Genomic DNA, 25,809 nt, shown 5'->3' with positions numbered 1-25,809 from the left:
AGCCCAGCTGTGAGAATCCCTGGCATGGAAAGAAACGTACCTTGCACTGAATTATCAGCCTTAGTAAAGAAAACATTTAAGTCAGTGCACACCATCCACTACTTATCTGCTTCACAGGTGTAAACAAAAAGCAGAAATGAAGAGGAAAGGCTCTGAGCTCTCCTGGCAGGGCACAGGGTGTGGACAGGAAGGGGATGGTGGTGAGGACCTTGCACAAACTGTTTTCTTCCCATCTGCATGGTAAAAAACCCCACAGATGTAACCCAAATGCATCATTTACTCCATAACCTGTGAACAACTCAAGATAGGCCATAAGGAAAGATCAGACTTTCCCTTGGAGGGACAATTCATATTGCAATGGTGGTTGCCTGTTTACAGATATGTAATTGGTTTCTTTTTATCTTTTGAGTATCTGTGACCTTTGTGATGATTTTGGAGTTATACTTGTGAAGTGAGAAGATGCAGCAGGCAGTAATACATCCTGACAGCTTCAATGCATCAGTCTCTTTGCTGCTGTGCCCTTTGCTTTAACCCAGATAACACTGAGTCTTACATCCATGCAGCTGTGACAATCTATGTGTTGGAAAGGAAACCTCCAGAATGCATTTACCAAGTTGATGCAGCTGATCCTGAAAATGCGAAACTCAAAGTAAGTTGATTATATAATCTGCTGTGTCTGAAATGTGAATTACCATCATCTTTCAACAACTTCCTTCCTTATCAGAAACACAGGAAAAGGTTTAATCTGGAAAAAAAGGAAACCTTCTCAATACTAAACTAAGAAAAAGCATCCTTAATGCTTGGACACAAACTATATTTTAAGTTCTCAGCCTTCCAAAATTAAGGGATATTGAAGGCAGAATTTGATATAGTTAATCAGAGAGACAGTAGAAATTGTGAATTTAAAATTTTAAAAAAGCCTTACAAAATGTTTCTTGTAGATAAGAGTGACTAAAAGTAAATAAAAATTTTAACCTTCTGTATCACACCGTAAATTCTTTTAAATGAGACAGTAGAGAAATTACAAGGCGTATGAATATCAGGTTTTTGACAACCCCAGGACCAACTGTGACCTTCAGTTATGAAAATGTGTTGGCTGATATGAATATACTCTCGGTATTCAGAAAAACTTGTGGAAAATGATAAGTTGGTAGCTTGGGAAAAGTAACTGCATTTAGCTAAGAATTCTGTTGTATCTTTGCTTTTATTTAGTTCGGCCTTATAAAATACAGTACATTCAAGAACTGAACCTGAAGATTCTACTTTGATGTTTAGTGTTATTCAAGAAAGCAATTAGCTTGAAGTCTATCCTCAGTCTTTGCCCAGTCAAGCTGAGCTGGTGAGGGAAGCAGAGCTGTGGGGGTTTAGCTCTGCTTTTGTGTGAAAGCAATGGCAGTGCCTTCTAACCCCTGACACATCTGAGGCATAGGAAGCTGCAAATAAAGAAATGCTGTTACACCCTTGGACAGATCTGCTCAGTGGCTTTGCAGGTTATTTGCGTGGTGCATGATCCTCTGTAACTTTCCCTGTTCTACAAGGCAAGGAATGAATGGAGGGATGTTTAAAGATAAAAAGACTAATTTCTTGTTCTCTTCATTTCAGTATTCACTGCTCCCTGCAACAGCGCCATTCTCAATCAAGGAAAGTGGAGCCATTTTTTCCACAAAAGAATTTGATTATGAAAAAGATCCACATTGGTGAGAATGTATTTTATTCCCATGACCTATTATCTTAGAGCATTCAGAGAAACGTTTTCTGACATACACAGAATGATTCTTGTTCTGTTTTTCTTTTTAACAGTTACTTTTTAAATGTAACAGTGACAGATCCAGATGGACTCAACTCAACTAGAACAGTGAAGATAAATATAATTAACATCAATGATGAAAGCCCTTACTTTACCACGTGAGTAAAAATTTTCCATTGCATTCAAAATGTAGGTGTTTTCCAAGGTTTACTGCTTTGGCACCAGTGGGAGGGTTTAACATAAGGGCAAATAACTATGACAACAAAATACAACTGAAAAAAGTATTTTAATTTTGCTATGATTCCTATTTTTATACTGGAAAGCTTTGTCCTAATGTCCCTCATTTATTTTTATTTGTATTCTTAATAGTTACAAGCTTTCCAGGCTCTGCCTTCATGCTAAGAGCAGCCAAACAAGCTTGTTTTACTTATTAGCATTTACAGAGGCTAAAGCTATGCAAAGATCTGTGGACAAGTTCAGACAAGGAGATTAATTTCACCCGGTGTGAATACAATCATATAGAGTTTGCTCCTTATGCAGGTGTGCATTTCACCATAATTGTGTTTATCCGTGCAGAAATGTCTAGACATAAAAAGATTTCCCTTTTGATCAGTCTTCCTCTTCCCAGACAGACTTGTAAACAATCCTGGTGATCTTTGAAACATTGTCTCTTACTGTGTCATAAGCAGGAAATTGTGTCATAACACACAAGTCAGAAATAGCTTTTGAAGACTAATGGAGTCAGGATATATTGAGAATTTGGGAAAATGGGAATGAATATGCATGTGCTACAAGCAGACTGTTTTGCTGTAGAAAGCACAATGGACGGTTGTTTCTGAAGCAGGAGCTTGACAATTATTACAGTTGATCTGAGTCTGTTGTTGATTTATCTGTGTCACTTGCATGAGACATTGATGGGATTCAAGGCACTGTCATTGTGTCTCCTGATTGTGAGACTCTACAAGGTCCCTCTTGAGAATATTTATGATGGCTCCTCTCCTGCCATCTCTGCAAAAGTGGAGACAGGATAGCGCCTGGAGCCATGCCAGGAGGTTCCAGCCACTTGTTTGGAACAATCTTCTGGGTGTTGCTTTGACCCAGAGCAATGCATGGCTCCTGGGCTGAGGCCAATGATTTAGACCTGGATGGATAAAGGGGTGAAGAATCTGAAGAAAAAAAAAAAGAATTAAATGTTAGAAATAGGCATGAATTGTTGTTGTTGTTGATTTTTTTTTTTTTTTTTTTTGCTACCTACTTAATACTTGAACCCCATGTCTGCAATAAACAAGAATGCTAATAGCTCATTCCATGTTACTGTACTTCTGCAAGGGAGGCTACCTGGAGCAGAGGTTAGCCAGAGTTAAAGGAATAAAGTAGGTATTCATTAAAAGGCCTTCAGAGGATACACCTTAGGCAGTACAAGAGCCCAGCCAAGGCTACACCCAAGATGGATAACTGGTCACAAGTTTTCACACTTTTATAAGTTTTGGTCCATTTACATATTGGGGTTATATGTCCAATTATAGTTTCAGGTTATGAAGTCCCATCCTCCCAGATTGCTCTCCTTAATTTGCTGGTTTTTATCCTTTTGGGGCCTAAAGCTGCAATGGTGTCCTTGGTTCGCAAGATGGAAAAGGATTGTTTTGTTTAACCACCCTGTGAAGAGAACTTGCTAACACTTTACATGAAGCTCAGAGTGATACACTAATGCAGTATAGAATCTGGAAAATATGAAAGCTAAAACTTAAGGCATCATAAGGAATCTTCTTCCCAGTGCCAATGTCTGCCCTTGTGTTCTAGACCGATTATTCCCTCCTAATGTTGCCATTTCTGTGTATTTATGCTTGTGTCTGGAGTGCTAAAAGAGCTCTTTTAAATATTTACTTACTTGTTTGAATTAGTGAGAACTGCAGTGACTTGAGAATCTGTAACACCTAAGTTCTAAGACTTATATGGCACAAATAGAGCCTGGTATTTGTTTGAATCTTCTCCCTTTTAAATTGACACTACAGATCAAAAAGAGCAGCTCAGTTTGTAAAGGATTTTAGATTAAATTGCACTTCATGATCTATCCTTAATATGCACATGTATGGCCTGTCTCCTGTTACAATGCGAGCTGCATGCTGGGGCTGAGTACTGTCTGACACTGTGATAATTAGTGCTGGGGTAAGAGCTGGAGAAACTTGAGGAGTTAGCAAACATCCTTTATTTTACCCCATTCATAGCTGTCAAGAACAGAGTTTCAAATGGTCTTTTTAATTGTTCCCTCAGTATATGCAAGCACATCTGGTTTTGGTGTTCACAACACTACTTTGGCATTCAGCCTTTTGAAATTGTTGCTGTTAAAATCAGTGAAAAACTTGTGGAGTCAGGAAAACAAAGGAGAAGACAAGAAAACAAACATGCTTCCTTTGCAATTACATTGCAGTGACTAAAAGGTCTGCTTGAACCAACCTGTAAAAAGCCACTGGCAGGTGGCAGACAGATGGACAACAGGACACATCCCAGACACAGCTGTGTAGGAAGTGGCCCCAGCTCCTCCCCAGCTGTACTGGTGCTTTGTCTTATGGGGGCATGCTCAATAATGCCCCACTTCTTCCCAAAATATCTAGTGGGGATGGGATAATGACCAGGTTGCAGAAGTGTTGGTAGGGCTGTGAGGGTGGAGCTGTGGTGAGTTTGCTGTTCACAGAGAGGTTGGAGCTGGGGTTCCAGTGGGTTTAGGAGTTTCCTACTTTGGGCCAAAACCACTTAGAGCTGTGGGAGTGGGTGGGATCTGTTTCCTTCTGCATGACTCTGGAGGCAACAGTAGAACAAGGAAGGAAGGGCTTCAATGCCAAGACTAGAAACTTCATAAATAACTGACACAACAGGCTTCATAACCTCCTTATTTTCTTCTGGCTGTAAGTTAGGTATTTTTACTGGGAAAACCCTATGTGATTTCTCTCCTATATGCCTTCCTCTTTTCATATGAACTGACAGAACAGTTGAAGACAGTGTGTCTTCATAACCATTTTAAAAATCACAAGTGGAGATCTTAGGCATGGGATCTTCTGTCGTGTCTCTGCAATTCTCTGCTCCAATTGCTAAGTGCCCCATGATGTGTGTCTTCAAAGAACAACAAAGGACTCGTGTCTTCCTGTACTGGGAACTACAGACCAGTCAATTACCTAAGTGGTGGTATAGGATGTTTTAAAAATGCAAAAAGTATTTAGTCTTGAAACATACTTCTAATGGTTTTTTTGAACTCCCAAAGGCCTTCAACTCCCTTTGAGTTCTAGAATCAGGAGATGTGTGTGAGTTCGTGTGTGCCTCAGTAATATAAATCAGTCTTCTGAAATTCCTTGCACCATTTTTATGTCCTGGCCCATGCCTATATTCATATGTGGTTCAAGTACTGAAATTGTCCACCTGAGTACCCCTGTGAACATCAAACTGCAACCACTGTAAGCAATCCTGCACAATTGCCTGCCAGGCCATATCTCACCTATAAAATTCAATTCATAGGAAATTTGGGAGCACTGGCATACCAAACAGCAGCAGTAGAGAACCATTTTCCCATTGTAAAATGCATCAGATAGACAGATGCTGCTGGGAGTTTGAGGCATGTTCATCTGTTAGGCACCCAGAAGAGTGCTCCTTCCTGCCTTTGCCTACTGCAGTGACAATTCAGTTTTTCTATAACGCTCTTGCCCCCCAGAAGGCTCCAGCATTCATTCTAAAAGATGATTAACTACATTATTTATTGTAATTTTTGCTTTTCTCTTGCAAAATGAGGGAATTAAAGGAAATGGCTTTATGAGCTGGTGGCTCTTTAGGGAGATGTATGGCATGACTTAATGGCCTCCTACCTCTTCAGCTTCCATGGTTCTGTGAAAGTCAAATTGATTTTACTGTGGAAAAGTTGCAGAGGAGGAATACTTACTTGTGTGGCTGTGTCATGCTTCATGAACACATGCCAGTTCAGCTACTGCTACATGTCCATCTGGCAGAACCAATGACTGGGATATTTATCCAGACATGCAAATACCCATCTCTGAGCCCAGCAGTGCCATGGCTCTGCTGCTACAGTTGGCTTCTCAGCTAAGTCTGTAATCAGCTGCCCTTGCAAACAAGATTCATGCTTTGCTGAATTTTATTTTGTAGAAAACAAAGAATCTACAGGATTCCAGAGGAGCAAAGCCCAGGCACCATTGTTGCCAATATAACAGCTAAAGATCCTGATGATGAAGGTTCTCCCAGCAGACTTTTCTACAGCATCCAGTCATCTAACAGACATTTTTCCATAAATCCAGGTCAGACAAATAAAAATATGGTTTCTGACATCTGAAAAAAAAAAAAAAAGACTGTCTACTTTAGAGGAATTATTTTGCCTTAGTTTTAAATAGATTTGTATTATTTAGTGGCTCCCTATAGCAATAAGGAATGCTCAGTCCCTTATTAGGGTGAAATTCTTTGGTCAGCTGACCAAGACTTGCTATCTTGAAGAAAGTAGACCAAAGGTGACTTCTTAACAAATACTGACTTGTGGCTGGAGGGTGACAGTTCCTTGGGTGGAATTAAGGTTGCTGACTTATTTTCAGTCTTTGAGGACTGCAGTGACCCTTCTGGGTCTCTTGAAAAATCTGCAGGTAGTTAGACCATGATGTCCTCCCTCCTGTCTGAAATCTCCTCTAGCACTGAGGTGCTCAGCAAATCTACACCTCAAGTTCATTGTTCCATTCATGGCCCTTCTCAGGCAAGACCATCCAAAAGAGTCCTCTTTCTCATGGTGACCCTATCTTCTTCATGCTCTCCGGGGTCTGTACATCTGTTCCCCAGGGGTTTTTCCTCCAGGGCTGGCATTCAGTGCAGCTTTGCTCCTTGTCTGCTATTGCTTTAGAACTGTTTATCACAGTTGTAAGAAGTGCCACACAACACAGTGCTGTAGGGGATCAGGATGATCCATAAATGCTTTGGATTCCCTATGCCCTTTGGCCTTGTATTGCCACCTTCCTCCTCATTACACTCCAAAATGCAGAGGATGTATGCACTGTTCTTTTAACTCCTTTGTGCTCTGGGAGTGCCATAAAAATCTTCTATTTTTGACAGAGGCTAACAGAAGTGAAAAAGAAGTGAGTGGCTGACCAGAGCACTTGGAACAGTCTGTCACAGCTCTGTTGATGTCTGCGTAGATTTGGAGGTGCTGATGGATGCTTGAATGATAACAGTGGAAAGAGAAGCTGTTTTACTAGCTAGGGAGCAAGGACAGCCCAGGCATTAAGCAGCTTGTTGTCCTTGATGCCCTGTGAACGCACTCAACTCTGGCTTGCACCAGAAGCTTGAGAGTAAGGGAAACTGAAATGCTTTAAAAACCCTCTGCTGTGGCGTCCTAAGGTGTATTTTTCAGCAATGGTATCTAGCCATTAATCTTACCAGAATGTTCAGAGACATTTTGCATCACTTAAAAAAAGTAACTAAACCAGCCATGATTTGCACAGCACAGCAGACTTTTTATTCTGCTACCTTTCTGTTGAGCTGCCCTCCCCTCTTGCATGTACACCATGAGCGGTTGTTGCTTCCCCCCATGGTGAATGTCTGACTTCTGGCTGCTCTCTGACAGCAACTGGAGTGTTGCAGGTGACTGGGAGAATCGACCGGGATGCGCTTCCACTGTGGCTCCATCCCAACATCTCGCTGGTGGTCCGGGTGGAGGACAGCCCGGGCAGTGGCAATGCCAGTGAAATGGAGATCACAATTGTTATTGACGATGTCAATGACAACCCCCCAGAATGCCATCCTTCTGCCTTCAGGTATGGAGTCTCTTCCTTGCCTTGGTGGTGTCTTGCTGCCCCAGACCTGTGTGCATACTATGGCACATCCCCAGACCTACAGCTGGAGGCTCAAGGGGACATTTATCTTAGCCTGCCCATTGTACAGGGCTGCTGTCCATCACAACACATGGCTCAGTGTCTGGGTTGCTTCCTCCATGGTAGTATATTTAGACATAGGCTTTCACTTAAAAAGTAAATCAATGTTTTGGCCTGTGATATATGAAGAGTTCAAAAGGAGAAATATCAGTTGCTTTGATGGGAAATGTCTTTGTTTTAAACAGGAAAGAAGAAAATGAAAATACAGCTCCTGAGACATTTCTTGTTGATCTTAGAAATTACTGTAAAGATATTGATGCTGATCCATCAAACAACCAATTTATTTTCACTGGATTATCTGGTTTTGGAAGCAATAACTTTGCTCTGGAGTCCACTGTGTCTGGAAGACTTGTGGTCAGTCATTTGTGGCTTTATGTTAGAGTACCCCATTAGAGAAGTCAATTTATGAAATATTAAAACAGGTATTTTAAAGTTATTGTACAAGAAAAAAATTACTATAATCCATTTCACAGTAGGTGTGATGTGGAGAATGACTGTCTTGACTGGTTGTGAACTATATACCCCTAGATAGGATGCTTTCTAATTATTCTACAGAATTTAGTGAAGAGAGCGTTTTCTTCAGTTTTAAATAAATGTGCTAGATGCGATTTAAAAAAATTTCTTTTTTTAGGGAGTATAAAGCACCAACTTTGATATGGACAACCAGAGAAATTTTATGCTATTTCATACCCATTTACTCTTGACAGACTGTGGAAGATCCTTGCTATTCAGCATGAAGAATTTAAATACTTGAGAAATCTCACACTCAGTAACTCAGTAACCGGTCAGAATCGTAAAATCACGTTGAGTGGCAAATTTTCACAAAAGTGTGGTGGGATTTGCACTTCTGTGATTTTGCATGTCAAAATATGGATTCCTTATGCTGATAGCTGCTGGCAAACTTGCATTGGCCGGAACCCCACCAGTTCCTGGACATGTGCAATGGTGGTTGTTTTTTTGCTTTTAAAAAAAACCTGTGGGCAAGTACAGAAAAAGGGAAACAACAGAAAACAGGCATTCTGCCTAAAAGACGAGAGTGCTAAAGGAGCAGTAAAATGATTCTGTATGGTTTACTTTAATTTTAGAACTGAGGTTTCCTTGTCAGTAAGAACTGCCCTTAGCTGCTTCATCTGCCAACTTAAAAATTATTTTCCTCCCTGCACAGGATATGATTGTTGTCAGGCCTTTAATCCCTGTGTATGTACAGGGATTAAAGGCTTGTAACAGACTACACCAAGTAACCTGTTCCTCCAGGAATCTCCCTGAAGAGCAGTGGATGCCTGTGTGTTAGTCCCGTTGCCCCAAAGTTTCTGAGGCTTCCACAGCAAGGTAGAGAGCTCAGAAGATTAGGATTTAAATCTGTGTGAGCCACCATTTAGTAACAACTTGGTTCCTCGGCAAACACTTGTGGCTGGACCTGATACCTTTTTTTTAATGTCTGCAGGGATGAGCTCAGGTAATAGCTCAAGCTATTGCTGTTAGCAATCACAGATCCTTGTTGAGCCAAGAAAGGACAGCATAAATTGAATTGACTAGGTAAAAGGTCGAGACCTTATCATCTAAATGATTAAACTTTCTGCTCTAAAGGGGAATAAATTTTGTTGGCAGAAGTGTAAGCATGTAGAAAAAGCCTGGAATTCAATCCTGGAATTGCCTATTAGTCTGTGTTATTCCTATAGAACTGTTCTATATACCCAAGGGGCAAATCACGCTTACAGAACGCTGAAGAGAGTAATTGTCATCATGTGTACTGTGACTTCATGTATGGAGGTATAAATATGATTCTGTTCCTTTCTATTTAGATGACTAGAACTATTGATCTAGAAAACTCAGCTAATCCTGGAGTTGAAGTTTATACTTTGACTGTCAGGGTGCAAGATATTGCCCATCCTAACTACTCAAGCAAGTATCTCCTTTACATTTCTTTTCATGGTTTTCTGTGCTGTAACAGTATGAAGAGAGGAATACCATATGTATTTTGAATATATGCATGAGAAAATTTCACAGCCATACTTAACTATGATTTAATCTTCTGTTATATTTCCAGATATCATCTACATTTACATCAGGATAAAGCCAGTGAATGAATTTTTTCCAGTCTTCCGTAATTTATCTTATGTATTTAGTGTTTCAGAAATTACTAAAGGTACAGTAAGTAGCACCTAAATGATAGAAATAACGTTGCCATGTTGTTAAGTGCCTTTTTGCTCCAAATGAATTTTCATCTATGTAAATGAGGCAAACGGCTCAAAGTTCCAGTTCAAATAGGGTCTCCACCACACAACCACCTACTACCCTTAAATAGACTAAGCTGGCAAAAACTCCAATTGTACAGATGGAAGCTGAGACGCAGACAAATTCAGCAATTGCACAAGAAATCTGTGGCAGTGACAGGAACTGAACTCGGATGTCTTGTTTTAGACTGTCTTTCTGCTCGTGCTAAATTAGCCTTTTGGAGGGATGTGGTGGTGCACAGAAACCTTTACAGACTGACACAGATGAGTGAGGACTCCCTTGGCCCAGCCATGGAGCACTTCTGCTGAGGTTCTCTGCACACTCCTGTGTTTTGGTATTTACTGTTAGCAGCCCATGTACAGGAGAGCCATAGCACACCATAGGGAAGTAGTGCTTATCATACCATTGCTTTAATTTTCTTGGGTGAAAAACTCTAAACCAAATCTTTAGTTCAGTTTCATCTCTACCTTCTGTTACTTTAAATGTTAATGAAATATGGATTTTCTGTCTCTCAGTTGGATCCAGAATTGGAAGAGTGCATGCCATAGACAAGGACTGGCCACCCAATGTCATCACTTACTCCATTGTAGCTGGAGCTGGCACCAAGGATTACACAAATATCTTCTGGATCAGCCCAACGAAAGGAGATGTGAGGATTTTAGCTAGGTTAGACTATGAAAGAACTCAGAAACACATTTTCACAGTACAGGCCTCAGACCAAGAGAAGTCTACAACAGCATCAGTGAGTAAATCCACTCTACTACTTTGCCTTTACCTACATCTTTCACTCTTCTTCCTAGCAATAGTAAGACACTGGGCAAAGCACTTTCTGTAAAGGGCAAGTGCAACCCTGCCGAGTTATATATTACTCAGATAAAAAAGGTGTTGCTCACTCAGTGTTGGTTTATTTCTCACAAAAAAAGATAAAATAATATTTTAATATATTTAACTGTGGTGTTTGCTTTTCAGACTTTTTTTTTTTTCTTCTTATTTTACCTGGACAGTGAAATTGTTTCCTGTGCCCTAGACAATTTAAGTTATTCTTTATGGCCACAGATGTTCTAGAAAATAGAAAAAGGACAGGGTCTTGAGGCCAGGTAGCACAAACTAATTGTAACCATGCTTAGTGGCAAACTCTTTTTGGAGTCTGTGTAGTGTCCGTTGGCCCTCAAACATACTTTTGATTTTGTTTGCCTGCAAAGTGTCCAAAGTAATGTGAGAATTGTGTTGCAGCATATCAGAGCTGTGTTTTCATGGAGTGGTACAGAGAGGATGTGGATGGGAGGAGGGCTTGGGTGGCCTCTTGTGTTAGTGTCAGAGGGCCAGCCCAGTAGCTGATTCCACTTAGCCTGCTGGAATTGTGCCTTGCCCTGACCATGATCTACTTTTTTCCCCTGACGGTGCTATCTGGCAGGAGCCAAGACCATGCCAGGTACCAAGATAACCTTTAACAGCAGGGTTGGGCTTAGGTTTTCTGCCCAGACCTATTTTATTAATAAGAAAAAGTATATATGCTATATCCACAAAGGTATTTTATAGTAACTTCTTTCAAAGAATCCCAGTGTCCTTCACAGACAGGTTCCTTTTGACTTCTTTTCACATTTTTTCCCTCATGACTGCTTTACATTTGATTTTTACACATCTCTTGGGGATGACACAGGTACTAGGCTTGCTTTTCATTCCAGCCAAGCACCACCCATGGAGTTGCTATCTAGGAGGTATTTAATCTCTTTATCATCTATTATGTTTCAAGGTGAGAATTAATGACAATTTAGCATTAGAAGCTTTTAACAATGTCAAGCTTATCTGTTGCGTGACTGACAGACATTAGTAGAAAGAACTTTGGGAAGGGTAACCTTTTTCTTTCAGCTAACTAACCCCAGATGATATCAAACACATCTGGTTCTACTTAGAGTGCTCCCACCCATGCAGGAGGCCATTACCAGCATTTCTCTCTCACTGGGAACAGTCTATAAACACTCTTCCTTCCATGGATCATACTCTAAATGGTTATTAAATATGCTAAGAAGCATAACTAATGATTGTGAAGCAAACTGAGAATTTTGGAAGGGAGTTTAATAATTAGGAGTTTAATGATTCTGTGGTACTACTATTATTTCTCATTTTAACTATAACACAATTCAGATTGTTCAAACAGATATATCAGCTTGAAAACCCTTGACTTTTGGAAGATGGCTCAGGTTACGGAACATGTTCCCGGAAGAATGCTGATCACAAGAAGAATTGAAGGACAAATGATCACAGCCATTTTCTGTCAGGAGCTAGGTTGGAAGGGGACTTCAGTGCTCTTCAACTGTTATTGATCAAAAGAACAAAATGGGCAAAACCAAACAGTTTCTGAAATTAACAAAATTCTGTCTCAGCACATTGAAGCAGCTTCAGCTTGCTACTGCTCTTTTCTTCCAGGTAACTGTGAATGTTTTGGAAGTAAATGATGAAGAACCAGTTTGTTCACCCAATTTCTTCTCACTTCAAATCCCAGTCAATTTAGCTGTTGGGACCAATATTAATGGCTTCAGGATTGAATGTCAAGATCGTGATTCTGATCCCAGGTCTTTCCGTTACTTCATTAATGAAGGTACTGTGTTACATTGGGCGAGCTGGGAACAGTGGGGAAAATAGCAAATGCTGATAGTGCACTTGTATTTATAAACAAAAATCTAACATAGTTCGTGTGCTGCTTTTCATGGTGAGTTAGCTGTGATCCACAAGTTCTGCACATCATTATATTGATCCTCTCCACAAGCTGGCAACTGGTGCTACAGGTGCTAGCAGCTAGAACCACTCCCTTGCAAGGCTGGATTGCCTGCCATATTAATTAATAGGCTATTAATTAAACAGTTGACAAGAACTTCAGAAGAATGAGCTGGAATGGTGTGCAGTGTCAAATTTCCCTTCCAATTACAGCTGAGTAAATCTTGAGAAATGGCAGAAAGTTCTGTATTTCTGCGTATCTCATGATCACATAGATGCTGGTGCACTGTTCAAAACATCTGCTCGAACCTGCACGTCGTAGATCCGTGCTGTAAGCAATAAACCCTCCTTTTAAAAATCCTTCTTTGAACCCCATGATCACCTGCATCCACTTGGAGAACTGCAGTGGTATGGGATGACACTCAGCTTCACAAAAATGGAAACGCACACTCTTGGGGCAATTCCTTCTTTTGTTGCTGAAGTGACTGCTGTGAAGGAGGGAGCAGATTGTCCAGGTGCCAGTAAAAAGCTGTCAACATCAAAAGTGTGAATCTCTGTCCTACTGCAGCCCCTTGATGCCATAGAAGGAGCTCTGCAGATATGGTATTGACACATGATTCCATACAATGGCTGTGTTAGTAAATCAGTTTCTGACCACAGGCCTAGTCCTGGTGGTACAGACCTGAGCTGTGCCATGCATTGGCCTCTGAGCCACAGAGCAGCTCATGACCCTTTTTGTGCTATAAAACAGGCATGGCCTTCAAGGACATGTCAACTCTTGATCTCTGTGGGGACAGAAGAGCAAAACCAAAGCACATTTGGTGCCTTTTCAAGACTCTGATTTCCTGTATATGTGGTCTGTCCAGATCCTAACAGCTGGAGCTGGTCTGCCTGCAGCCTGGGCCATGAGCAGCTCTCCAGTTACAATGGACAGAAAGTAAGGGGTGGAGAGCCAGCATTTCTGAACTCTCCTCCCTGACCCATGGTGCTGACAAAGCACTGGAGGCAATGAGTGTCACACAGTCATTGACTCTCTTCAAAGGCCACTGCCTCTGGGCAGATGGAGAAGCCATGGAGAGGGGCTGGAGCAACACTCCAGGGACATCCCAGTAGCAGAATGAGCCCTGCCACAGTGCAGGGTCCTCACCCCAACTGGTTGTTGTTGGGTGCTCCCCTGGTTGTAAGTTCAGGTCATTCAGGTGACTCTTGTGTGCCCTATGGCTCTGAAGTGTTTCCACAACCTCCTCTCTGCTATGTCTCCATAGAAGGTCTTATTTTAGATTGTAATGCTTTTATGACTGCATTGTTTAAAATTATTTTGTATGGTACAGGGGAGATCAAGGAGCCCTTGTCATTGACATTTCACCACACTTCACCACTTGTTACACACATTTACTTTGATGTGGGATTAAAGTAAATTTTTTTGTATTTTGGTGTTACCTTTTTGCAGGCAATGAGAACAGTCATTTCACTTTTTCACCAAGTGCTGGCTCCAACATATCTCATCTGATTCTTGCATCAAGGTTTGACTATGAGAGTGGACTTGATACAACCTGGATTTACAGTTTGCGCGTCCACATAACAGATGACAACTTGGTATCTGCCAGGGACAAAACTGCACACTTAATTAAAACTGGAACAGTGACTTTAAGCATCAGAGTTATCCCAAACCCAACTACTGCCACAACCACTACAGTAAGTTCATTAAAACTTATATCCAGTTCTGTATTTCTTTTATGGAGTAATCTCCACAGGAGTAAATAGAAGAGGATAGATGTATGCAAAAGGAAAGCAAAACCCTAGAGTGCATCTAGTTCTGGGAGGTTCTGAGCCCTTTGCTCTTATGACAAAGCAGAGGTGGTTGATGTGTTTAGTGTCATGAAGGATTAGTCCCAGGTACAGAGTCATAACATGTGTTTTGTATTTCAGTTTCTAAAACAAAAAGGGCAGGAAGCCAAAGGACCGGGCACGCTGCCATTACCATGCAACTGGAAAGTTAAAGATTTTGGCAGCTTTATTAATAAGAAAAGAGCAGGGATTAACCTTTGCCTGGAACCTTAAAATTACCTCATGCATTTTGTACTACCTCTTTTTTTATTCATAACTATTCACTCCCCCAGGTGCCTTGCAGTTTTGTGTGCTTTTTTATCATTGGAGCACATTCATCTGTGGCTATCAAAGTTGAAACAGACAACAACAACAATAATCCTCATCACTTAAAAGGGTCTCTTTTCCAGACCTGAGGTCACTGTCGTGTAAAACTTGGAGTAGCACGTCAGGAACTGAAGCAGTTTTGCACAGCCTCAGTGTGTCGCTGCGGTTTCAGCAGGTTTCAGACAGCAGGTGGGATGGGTCTTTCCTGAGCTCCATGCCCATGTGAGGTCCATAGCTGAGCTGTGTAAGCCTGCACAGTTTTTGGCAGCCCAGGTGGGATCTAACCTTGCACAGCCTGTGGAGCTGTGGGCCTGTGTCCCAGCAATACTGTTCAGCCCTCTGCACAGCCATCCCAGTCGAGCTCTGTCTTATCAGTTCAATTTTGAAGCTGATTTCCATCAGCCTGGTGCAGGATGTGCAGAGAGCTTGCTTTTGTCTCGCCTGTAGATGTGACACAGCCTGAGGGTATGGACCACTCTGTCCCTATCCTTGTACCAGTCACCCCTTCATGCCCTGCTGCACCATCTTCCATCATCCACAGCCCATCCATTCCCTGCCTGCCTGCAGATGGCATTACCTTTTCTGTCTTGCGTGCAGAAATGAAAATATGAGTATCCAAGTGAAGTGGTAGAAGAGGCCTTTACTGTAAAATGGTCTAGATCTACTAGAGGCTTCTGGTAACTGAGCCAGAACCGAAGGATCCTGCAAACAGAACATACAAGTCTGGTTGCTTTGCTATGAACACGCTTAAATCCAAATTTTCAGACTGATTAATAACCCTGATCTTATCTAATGCTCTTTTGGGAAGGAATAAATCATTTTTTCACTGCCTTCTACTCCCCTAACTTGATATGGAAATGAAAAGTTAAGCTGAATAAACTTATTCTGTATTTCTTTCCCATGCTTTACCACAAATATAAACAGTCTCAACCACATACTACAGCATTAAATCTGTCTCCCCAGAGATATCAGCCTTCCACTTGCAGGCTATTTTCCAGAAAAACACTTCCAATACAGCAAGTTCTCCCATCGCTACTCTTTACATGTGTTCAGTGCAGAGATTCGATGAGTCAGAAATTGGAAAGCTGGTAGTGTAGAAAAGAATCCCCATTATAAAACGTCACCTGTGACTTCAGTCCAGGTGAGGATAAAGTGGTGGTGGTGATATTGAGATTATTTGAGTGTTTCTCTAAGGATTGGATGCATTTTTTTTTGATGAGACTAAATGGGTTATTTTAAAATTATCCTTAAACTGGAAAGAAATAGATGTCCTATTCAATTTCATACTCAATGCGATTACAAATGTCTTACAGAAGATTAAATTAAAACTTCAGTAGATGATCAAAACTAATAGTATCACACTAGGTAATGAACTAAGTAGAGTGAATGAGTAATTTCTGAAATGTGTGAGGATAGTTTCATGATGGGACCTTACTGAATGAGCTGTTAGCACCAAGTGATGTGCCAGCTCAGAGATGTGTCTCCTGACACTCAGGAAGATGTGGGAGATTGCAACTGCTCAGGAAGTGTGGTTTTTCCTTCTGGAACAAGTCACTGGGTAAAAAAGAAGGAGTTCCATTTCTTTTTATACAATAACCCAGTTCCTTAGGGTTCAACTCCTCTTACAAAGCAGTGTGAATGATCACTGCAGTGAAGATGACCTACTTCCAGTTTTGCCTTAGGTAAAAAGAAAACAGTATTTCAGTAATGGCAGTATTCCCTGAACTTGCCCACCCTCCACCAGTGTGCTTACAGCCTCACAGGCAACCTGAGGCCTTTAAACCCCACCACCACATGCTTGTTTTAATATAAAATATTGAAACGTTATCTGGAACCTCCCCTTTTCCTTGTGGGTGGGCTCAATTTCACCTGCCTTTGGTTGCCCCCGGAGCTCAGCGGCCCATCCCAGCCATCTGAGCTGCCTTGGCCGTCAGCGGGAAGGCGCATGGACTCACTGCCCATCACCTGCAGAGCCGCGGGGCAAGCTCGGGTGCCTCAGTGCAGAAGTTCAGCCAGATGAAAGGCGACGCTGGTGTCAGTACGCAGCCCTGAGGAACTCTTCCTGTCTTGTTTTAAAAGCCTGGCTTCACTGTTGTGACAAGAAGGGAGAACCGGTACTCTCCGTCGGCGTGGTACGTGCCATTCGTCGTCACGCTGGGCGGCGTGCTGCTCCTCGGGCTGCCGGCCGCCCTGGGGCTCCTGCTGCTGCCGCGGCTCCGCAGGCGCTGCCCCCCGGCTGGGAAAGCGCGCAGCACCCCTCTGTGAGTCCCCCACACGGCGCTCTGGGGAAGTCCCAGCACCACCTGGCAGCGACAGAGATGGCTCAGGCCTTTCTGCCGTGAGGATACCGGTGCTTTGGGTCTTTTATAGCAGTATGCCCTGTACTGTAGTAAATGCTAATAGCAGGTACAGCGATATTGGGCGTTAATGATATGAACTCATGGAAATGTGTCCGTGGCATATTTTTTCGTGGGTTTAGTAACATTAACATTAGCAGAAGGTAGAAGTGGAATTAGCAATTATAACCTCTAAAGGCAGCTATGCTCGTTGAGGCTCAGTTGGAGCCTGTGCCAGACTGCGCTGACCACAAATATTTTGGTTTGTATTTGACCCCCTCTCCAAAGGAGCTCCCATCTAGGTAGTTACTGGATGCATTTGCCTCCCTCGCAGCTACAGATCCCAGTGTCCTTTGCAAATATTGGTGCTCACGCCAAATTCATTGCTCTGGCAAAACTTCTGCAAATTTCCTGGAGTTTTACCAAGCCACTTATAAGTCTCTGGCCCATAAAGCTTACCTCTAAGTGTTCATGCTTGGCAAAAGGCATGGAAGCACCTGGGACCAGCTCGGAGACACTGTGGGAAGTGGAGAGATCCCAGCTGGCTGCTTTCTCAGTGGGATGGAGCCAGGCTGCCTCTAAATTGACTTTGTACTTCACAAAACAAAGATAAGCAGTCCTTTAAGTGTCTGGGATTAAAAAAACAAAAAGGATTTCTACAAGTATTCTCAGGATTTGGACATCAATTTAGAAATTACATTAAATGTAAAGAACTATTATATGACTGTGGCTATAGTTCAAATTGTGTGTGCAAGGCATTAAAAGGTTGTGATAAAAATGACAAATGAATCTAAGATACTGCTATTATTTATTAATTGGGCAAATGATTTATTGGAAACTGGGGTCTCCCATTAAAAAGCAATTTCTATATTTTCAAAAACATTTATAACCTTTCAAATATTTTAAAAGGCATTCTCTGAGCACATCAAAGCCAAAAAATTGACCTTCCTCCCAGGATGTAACAAAATGACAATATCTGAAAATATATTTTTCCAGATTATATAAATCCATTACGCTATTATTAATAAGACTTTATTATTTTAAGAGCATTCCTTCTTGAAGAAGTGTTAGAGCAATGCTCAGGACTGTTTTCCTGTTTGAGAGCCGCATTAAATGATGCAGGCTTTCTGTGAAAGCAAAATCAGAAACCAAATAAATCAAGCAAATCTCAGAACTCAAGGAAACACATCCTTCTTTCCAATTGAAAAGGAATAAAAATATTTTTTTTTTTTTTGTAGAGAAAACCATGACATTTGTTAACTACACTCTTAATCTTCTTTTCATTACAGGATAAATGCTCCAGGTGTGTACCTCTTTTCTACATTTTAATGCTTCAAAATAAGACCTTGTTTATGATTCCATGTAAAATCTGTAAATTAATTTCTAGATAGAAATTTGACACAGTAAAAGGGTACTGAGATTAGATAATCCTGGCCAATTATGGAAGGCCTGACAAAGTGATCTCACAGCCCTTTTACTCTTCAAATCTATTAACTATTAGGCAAAACTCAAGTTCAGAGTAGTCTGATATTCTGGCGTAGATGCTAAAGAATTATTGTATTTTTCACACACAATTTATATGCTATCTGCTAAAAAATAATCCCAGCCATCTATAGCACCTTCAAGAGTCCTCTCCACTCCCTGTTCTCTGATCACTTCTCTGATCATTTGCTCCCTTGACACCATTACTTCACATATATAAAGATTTATTTTGAAGTATTGGTGCTTTCAAAGGGGTTTGTATAACTTAGCAGGGAGATAAATCACACATGGAAAAGCATGTTTTTTTAAGCAGACTTGTTCTTTTTAGTCCAATACATTTCTGCTAGAAAGCATTGCTCATATGGGCTGAGTAGGACCCTGCTTTTATAATTCCCCTTTCCTCAGTCAGTATCTCCCAGCTGGGAAAAAACCACAGGACTAACAAACCCCACAAAATTAGCTGTTCTCTTGGTTGCCCAATTTGAGACATTTCAGTGTTGGCTGGTTTCCAAAAAGTGAATGCTTTTTGCTTTCTGAAGAACTGGTTCCCAAATGCTGGGCAGCAAAGGTCAGACAGAACAGGTTTCCCATCAGTGCTCGGGTTGAGATCCACCTGCAGCACTTCAGAATTTTGCACACCTGTCTGGAAAGCACATTTGTGGCCAGGCACAGTTCTCCAAAGAAAGGCCATTAAACAAATTGGCAAGGAGTGAGAAGAAATCATAGCAATTAGTTGGGTACCATCCACAAATCCGTGCTGTTGAGATGCCCATGGCACTGCTGCTGTATTTGTTTGCATGTGGGATGAGCTAACAGTGTGGTAAATTTGCACACAACCAAACTGTTCTTCAATCTGAATTTCACTTGACTGAAAATACAGCTCTTCCATGTTTTGTCTCCAAGCTGATATTTGACACAAGCTTTGCAACCACAAACATTTGTGTAAAATAATAATCTGCATTTCTAGTTCATTTCAGATATTCATTTCAGATAATTCTAGTTAATTTCATTCATTTCAGATATTGCCAAAAGTGAATTTCTGTATTTGTTCATACTATTCAGAAAGGGAAATTTGTTTAAAAACAATTGCTATTCATTAATTACTGACTTTTCAAGGCTAGTCTTTTGATTAGTCACTGGCAACTGTGGATTCTCACTCAACATTTTAAAAGAAACAAGACTCATTTAAGATGTCTCAGCATTTGAGTAGAAAGAATGTCTATTTCTTTGAGGATATCTTGACTTTAGTGTCTACAGTCACTATCAGAAAATTCTGTTTATTAACAATGTGCATTTTCCTTTCTGTAGAAAAGAAGACGCCTAAGAAAGAAGTAGTTGTGGTAAGTATTTCTGGTCTCAAAGGAAACCCCAGTTTTGCCAGTCCCATCATGCAATATGACCATAGGACCCTTTCTATGAATGGTGTCTGTTTTCCAAAGAGAATATAAAAATTATAGACACAGAAAAAATTATTGCCCTTAAATGCAAAACACTTCATTGTCCCAGCTGGCCTCTGTGTTTGGAAGCAACAAGGGGTATGAGGGGTGCTCACGTACACTGGGGCCCCTTTGCTTCCCATTGCCAAAATGCTGTAATTGGGATGTCAAACAGGCTGTGCCCACAACAATGACAGGACACTCGCTACAGAGGTGGGACAACAAGTGCCCCAGCTTCACTGATGGCAGCAGTGCACTGCTGAGACTCCACTGACATGTGGAGCCAATTCTGATCCACCTGAGTGCAACCAGCAAGGTGTGCCAGCATGCCCAGGCTGTTAAAAGTTTGGCTTTGATAAGCTGTTTCCAGCAAAATGTCATAGATGTTTCCACTGTTGGAGATGTTTCTTTGCTCCTGGATCTCGGGGCTCCTTCCTCTTCATGGACATAATTGCATAAAGGCTTTGCAATTGCATAAATAGACAGAATGCTCTCAGGGACATGGTGTGGTTCCTGGAGTGGTCCTTTGCAGGTCCAGGAGCTGGACTGCAATGACCCTTGTGGGCCCCTTCCAACTCAGGATATTCTGTGAGTCTATGCAAGGCACTTTGATTAGTGAACTCCCCAAATTTTTCAGTGGGGGGATTCCCAAGCCTTCTCTGGGTGGAGGAGACCCTCTTGTGGTAGCACACATGGAGGCATTTAGCATGTCAGAACTTGTTAATTCTCCTTTAAATATCTAGTGAGGAAACCCTACACACAAATGGCTCTTGTTGCCAGTTTAAATTAAACCCAGCCTAAAAGAATGCAATATACAAGTCACACAAATTCACCTCCATCCATGTAGGTCGCCATTTCCACATCACTGCTCCTCCTTCTGACTTAACTTATTTCACAGGTTTCATTTTAGATTTTGTGTTTCCTCACAGACAATGACAAAGCTAAACACTGTCTTTGATGGAGAAGCCAGAGACCCAGGTAATAAAAAGCAATTAACAGAGGGTATGAATATTAGGCTGGAAACAAACTGGATTAGTTGATTTAAATATGGTTTGACATTGGTTTTTCATATTTCCAGTTTGCTGTTTCCAAGGAGAATGGGAGCTATATCTCACATAGTGAAAATCAAGACAGTGCCTCAGTAACATTTGTAATGGTAGAATATACTTATAGTCCTTGAAAGCACACATCTGATGGCCAGACTGTTCACTATCCCTCTGCTAAACTGGAATGTATGGACGTGGTATAGGAAGGTGGGAGGGGAGAAGGAATGTGTTGCAAGTCTCCTGCTCTGGTGCTGTCATAGCTACATGGTCTCAGCCATCTTGTGTTTGGGAAATGGCCAGGAGATTAATGTCACTGCAGAAGTGCTGCCTTCATCTCCTCAACTTCTCCCTGGGCAAGTGGGTGGGTGAGTTACTGGCTCCTGCACAAACCTCCTCCCTTACAACAACAGTGTGTTGCTGCTGTTTATCCAAGGCTCAGGCATCGCTTGTTGGGGAGAAAAGGGAAGGCCATCAGCTGGCAACAGCTACTGTGCCACCAGGCTCCAGCTAAGCCAACTCTGGGCATATCTGATTAACCAGCTGGGAAAAGCTCCCCAGCTGGATGGGCTGGGGAGCTCATCCAGCTCCCCAAGTGACAGCCACTGCTCTGCAGCAGGACTCATTACAGGAAAAATATTTTTGTTTTACTGAGGATTGATCTGGCTTACCTCATTCCCCTGAAACACGGCCCCTGCCTGAACCCCTTACTTTGATTCTTGGCCTGGAATTTGGGTGCCCAGTCCTGTGACTAATGGCTGAGAGCCCCAGGATGGAGATGAGGGGCTGGTAAAATGTGACAATCAGACAAAATAAGTTTTTAACAAATAGATCTGAAAATAGGCCTGAAACAATAGGTCTAGAAATTATCCAGAAGAAGGCAGGCTTGTTTCAAGGCTTGGATTCATCGGGACAATTTCCACCGAAGTGCCTGTAACTTGTGTTTCTTATTAGCTGGCTCAGAGCTGTTGGATGTGTTGAGCTAATGGGAAACACTAGGCACGGAGACTTCAGTACAATTTGGGCAAACAAGTGGGACCCTACTGTGCAATTAAGTCCATCCACAAGGCTGCTCAAGGCCTGTTTGATCCAGGTCCAAGCTCACCTGCTATTTATAAAGAGATCTGGAGGAATGGGCTCCAAAATCCTTGCTTTTTTCCCCTGTGTAACTGCAATTGTAATATATTAAATATGGGTAGTCTCTAGGCTGCTGCAAGAGCTGCTTTCCAGTCTTCTTGCAGGACAGCTGGGGCTCCTTTTCTCAACAAACCTGGTCGTACTGGACTTAAGGATATCTGAGCCCATCCAAACAGTCATCCAGAGCCATAGTGTTTGTGTCATGCCTGACACAAACATTAAGCTCTAACACACCTCTGTGGTGACAACAGGGAAATGTGTGCTCCCCACTCCTCCCCTCTCTTCTCCACAGCTCATTGCAAACCCTAGGTTGCTGGTTTGGAAATGAGATTTAATAATTCCCAGGACATCATCTGTTGAATATGATTAAGAGGGATGGTCAGAAGCTGTTTCCTGATCCAGACAGCTTTAACATAAGCAGTCAGAAAAAATAACATGTAAAGAGATCCAGTTTCATCTTGAGTTGCTCAAATTGTGTTAATGTGTCACAAACCATTAATTCTGAAACAAACTGCAACATGTAGCAACACGTAACCACTGTTTCTTTCCAAGCCTTAATGGTCTTTTGTCTTCTATTGTTTAATTACAGAAAGTGCTATTATAGCTCCTGATTTTCTTTGTAGCAAGATACAGTGAGTTATACTGTGAGGTAATCACACTGGACACACACCAATTTTTTCACTTATCTTGAGGTAGCAACAAACTGGAGGAGAAGATATTTGTTTTTAATGTACAAGTAGAAATTACCCGTAAAACCTGAATAGAGACAGAAGTCTTTCTGACAAGGAAAGGCAGCCATGTGTGCTAAACAACACAAATTTAACAATATTTTATCTATATGAGAAAATCATATACTTGTATGAAACACACAGTACTTCACTCTATTAATGGCAAGCCTGGAAGAAAGCATTTTGTGTAAATGGAGAAGGAACATGTGCAGCCAAGACTCACTGGATCTCCAAATCCTGGGTCAGTCCAGATGAGCTGACATGGTCTGGAAGATGTATATAGCATATTGTGCTCCTAAGCAGGTTTTGCTACCTCTGCTACCTCTTGTATATATGTCTGTGCCTATTTTGTCATGTAGAGCTGCAATTCTACATGACAAAATAGGCACAGATATATACAATGGTCTTGCTCAGTATGGCTGAAGACAGTTTTGTCCTTACAATTATGGATGTGTTTGTTACACTGCCCATGCTAACCCCTGGTAGCTGGAGCTTGGATAGAGTTATAGCGTGATAAGAAATTTATTTCTTTAGGAATGGGATTGTTTTAAATATCTTTGTTCCCCTAACAGCAAAAACAATTCTTATAGTGGCAGAACAGCCAGCATGTCCTCTGAGCAGCCACTGCGATGCCCAGCTCCCCACAGAAATGAGGTTTTCTTTCCCTCTCAGGGCTGCCTCCCCAGCTCAGCTGAATTCCAAGTTCTTCACATTTGTCATTTCAATTCCATGCTGAGAACTTTCATATCTGAATATGATAAAGCAAGAATGATTTTAATCTGTTGTCTTTTTGTTCTTGCAAGTTACTGGCAGAATGTATGAGTTCAATACATGGTCAGGGGCCCGGAGGTGGAAGAAGAGCAGTGAGCCCCTTCAGGCAATGCTGGCTATGCAGGCAATGTCCAGTGCCACAGAAAATAGTGGCCAAGGGGTGGATAGAACAGAGGCACCAAGCAAAAAAGAACCTTCAGAGAAGAGGAAAGAGCTGACTGCAGCAACAAAACCAGCTGCCAAGCCCTCAGCAGGGCAATCAGAAACACCAGGCCAAGTTGGGCTGAGATTGCAAAAGAAGAAAGAGGAGTCTGAGGATGGGGGCTTATCCTCACCAGCTCCTTAAGGCAGGAACTGACCTCCTCTCCCAAAATGAACTCTGCTTTTCTATTAGGCCAGAGTGCATGAGACTCCAAGGCATGTCCCAACTGACCCCTGATCTGGACAGCCAAAGAATCAGATGTGATTTTTCTCTCTCTCTCAGCTGTAAAACAAAAGGTGGCCATAAGGTTTGTAAACCAGACCCAAAGGCAGATGAATCTGGATGCACCTTTGGCAGGTGCATGTAAGAGCAGGAGAGAAGAAGAGGAAACAAAGCAGAGTCATGGACAGAAGCATTCAGTGCCCACTGCATCCTACAGACACTGGTAGCTTCCCCCTAGAAAAGTCTGCACCTCTGGCAGTCATGGCCCCATCCTCTGACTGCCTTTGGTAATGGCAGCATACACAGACGTGCTTTCTCAACAATGAATTGGGTCTCCTGTCCCTGCTGAGCAACCAAATGAGTGAAAAGCACACCAGGGTAGAAATGTTTGCTAGTAGAAGTTAAAAATATTTTCTTTTCATTCAGTAGTTTATTTCAGCCCTTCCTTGCCCTCCCATCTTGCTGTAGAAAAGACCATGGCTTGAAAGCAGTTCTGGAGTAGAGAAAGCTCACAGCTTCTTGTGGCATCTCAGGCTGTCAACACTTTCAGCTTATTTATCTTTTGTAACACTAAGAGCATTCAATATCTTCACCTTTGGTATTTCCTCTGGCACATTTAATGCTTTACAGGATCAAGTGGAATATACTCAAAAGAATAATGACAGTAAACACATGGGGTGAAATAATCTTTTCTGAGTGTGAGCATGTATAATGTAAGTGCTGTCTAAAAACCTGATGTAAAACAAACAAACCCGGCAAGATTTTATAAAATTATTTTAATCTGAAGAAAAAGAATTATAAATAATGACTTAAAACTCCATGTCTTGGCTTGTTTTCTTTCCTGATTGTAAAAAGTTTTTTGACAGCAAGGGACTGATATCAGGTGGTAAAAGAAAATTTCGGTTTAAATTGAGCAGTGGCTGTCAATGAAGATTATATTCAGTCATTCACATACATTTTTGTTTTTGTCATGCAATGAAGGACCTGGATGGAGAAATCCACAGTAATTTCACCAAGGATCCTACATGTCACAAAAAAAGCTGTTATGGTGCTGTAACTCTTTGCTGTGCTCCAAAGGAGTGGCTTGGCTCAGGAGAAACTTCCCTAACAAACACAAATCATCTTCAGTCAGAAGTTGTTTCATTGCACAATCAGAAACCCAGTGTGCAACGAACACCACAATGATACAGATAGGAAAGACTGATTTATACTTCCTGAGCACATTATCACTTTACTGTGTCCATGGCAGTTGTCATAACATTGTTTGACCCTCCAGCAGCAACAGGGGCAGCCGCACATTCCATGCTCCAACCCACCATTGTTTGCATTTTTTAGCTGTAAATACAGCACATTCCATTTCTATTCAGGTGGTTTTCCAGTGACATAAAGAAACTCTGCAGTAGCTGGTAGTGCTGCTGTAACTCTGATCTTCCTAGCACTCTGACACCAATCTATCCATTGGCATACCTAGCACCTCCAGACATTAGATTTTGTTACCTGAAGAAGTTAAGTGCATTATTTTCATGACAGGAAGACACAAAGATTTTTGCATTTACTTTCCTGAGCTTTTCTCTAGGGCAGCTATTTTGCTTCCTTGATTATTCTAGCTTTACTTCAGTGATAAAGGGATAAATACCTTTTTGTTAAGGCAAGGGAGAGACGGGCTGTAGTTTCAGCCAGGAAACTGGCAGA

The 25,809-nt window shown here is 41.6% G+C and overlaps 1 protein-coding gene across 1 annotated transcript in view; it reads left to right on the top strand.

Moving 5' to 3' along the window:
* CDHR3 (cadherin related family member 3) overlaps positions 1–24,868 on the top strand; it is a 34,222-nt gene extending 9,354 nt beyond the window's left edge. The window contains exons 4-19 of the mRNA XM_053943335.1: positions 564–649; positions 1,603–1,697; positions 1,801–1,905; positions 5,894–6,042; positions 7,350–7,539; positions 7,842–8,010; positions 9,459–9,558; positions 9,704–9,802; positions 10,407–10,633; positions 12,319–12,490; positions 14,057–14,301; positions 16,840–17,021; positions 18,386–18,399; positions 19,887–19,918; positions 20,944–20,992; positions 23,726–24,868. Of these exons, the coding sequence (XP_053799310.1) occupies positions 564–649; positions 1,603–1,697; positions 1,801–1,905; positions 5,894–6,042; positions 7,350–7,539; positions 7,842–8,010; positions 9,459–9,558; positions 9,704–9,802; positions 10,407–10,633; positions 12,319–12,490; positions 14,057–14,301; positions 16,840–17,021; positions 18,386–18,399; positions 19,887–19,918; positions 20,944–20,992; positions 23,726–24,039 (2,228 nt within the window). The 3' untranslated portion in view covers positions 24,040–24,868. The remainder of the gene's footprint in view (positions 1–563; positions 650–1,602; positions 1,698–1,800; positions 1,906–5,893; positions 6,043–7,349; positions 7,540–7,841; positions 8,011–9,458; positions 9,559–9,703; positions 9,803–10,406; positions 10,634–12,318; positions 12,491–14,056; positions 14,302–16,839; positions 17,022–18,385; positions 18,400–19,886; positions 19,919–20,943; positions 20,993–23,725) is intronic.
* The last annotated feature ends 941 nt before the right edge of the window (positions 24,869–25,809 follow it).

The sequence above is a fragment of the Vidua chalybeata genome, chromosome 5 (genome assembly GCF_026979565.1).
Source record: "Vidua chalybeata isolate OUT-0048 chromosome 5, bVidCha1 merged haplotype, whole genome shotgun sequence".
Classification (NCBI taxonomy): domain Eukaryota; kingdom Metazoa; phylum Chordata; class Aves; order Passeriformes; family Viduidae; genus Vidua; species Vidua chalybeata.
Note: the sequence above shows the minus strand (reverse complement) of the source record. Positions and strands in the feature narration are given on the sequence as shown.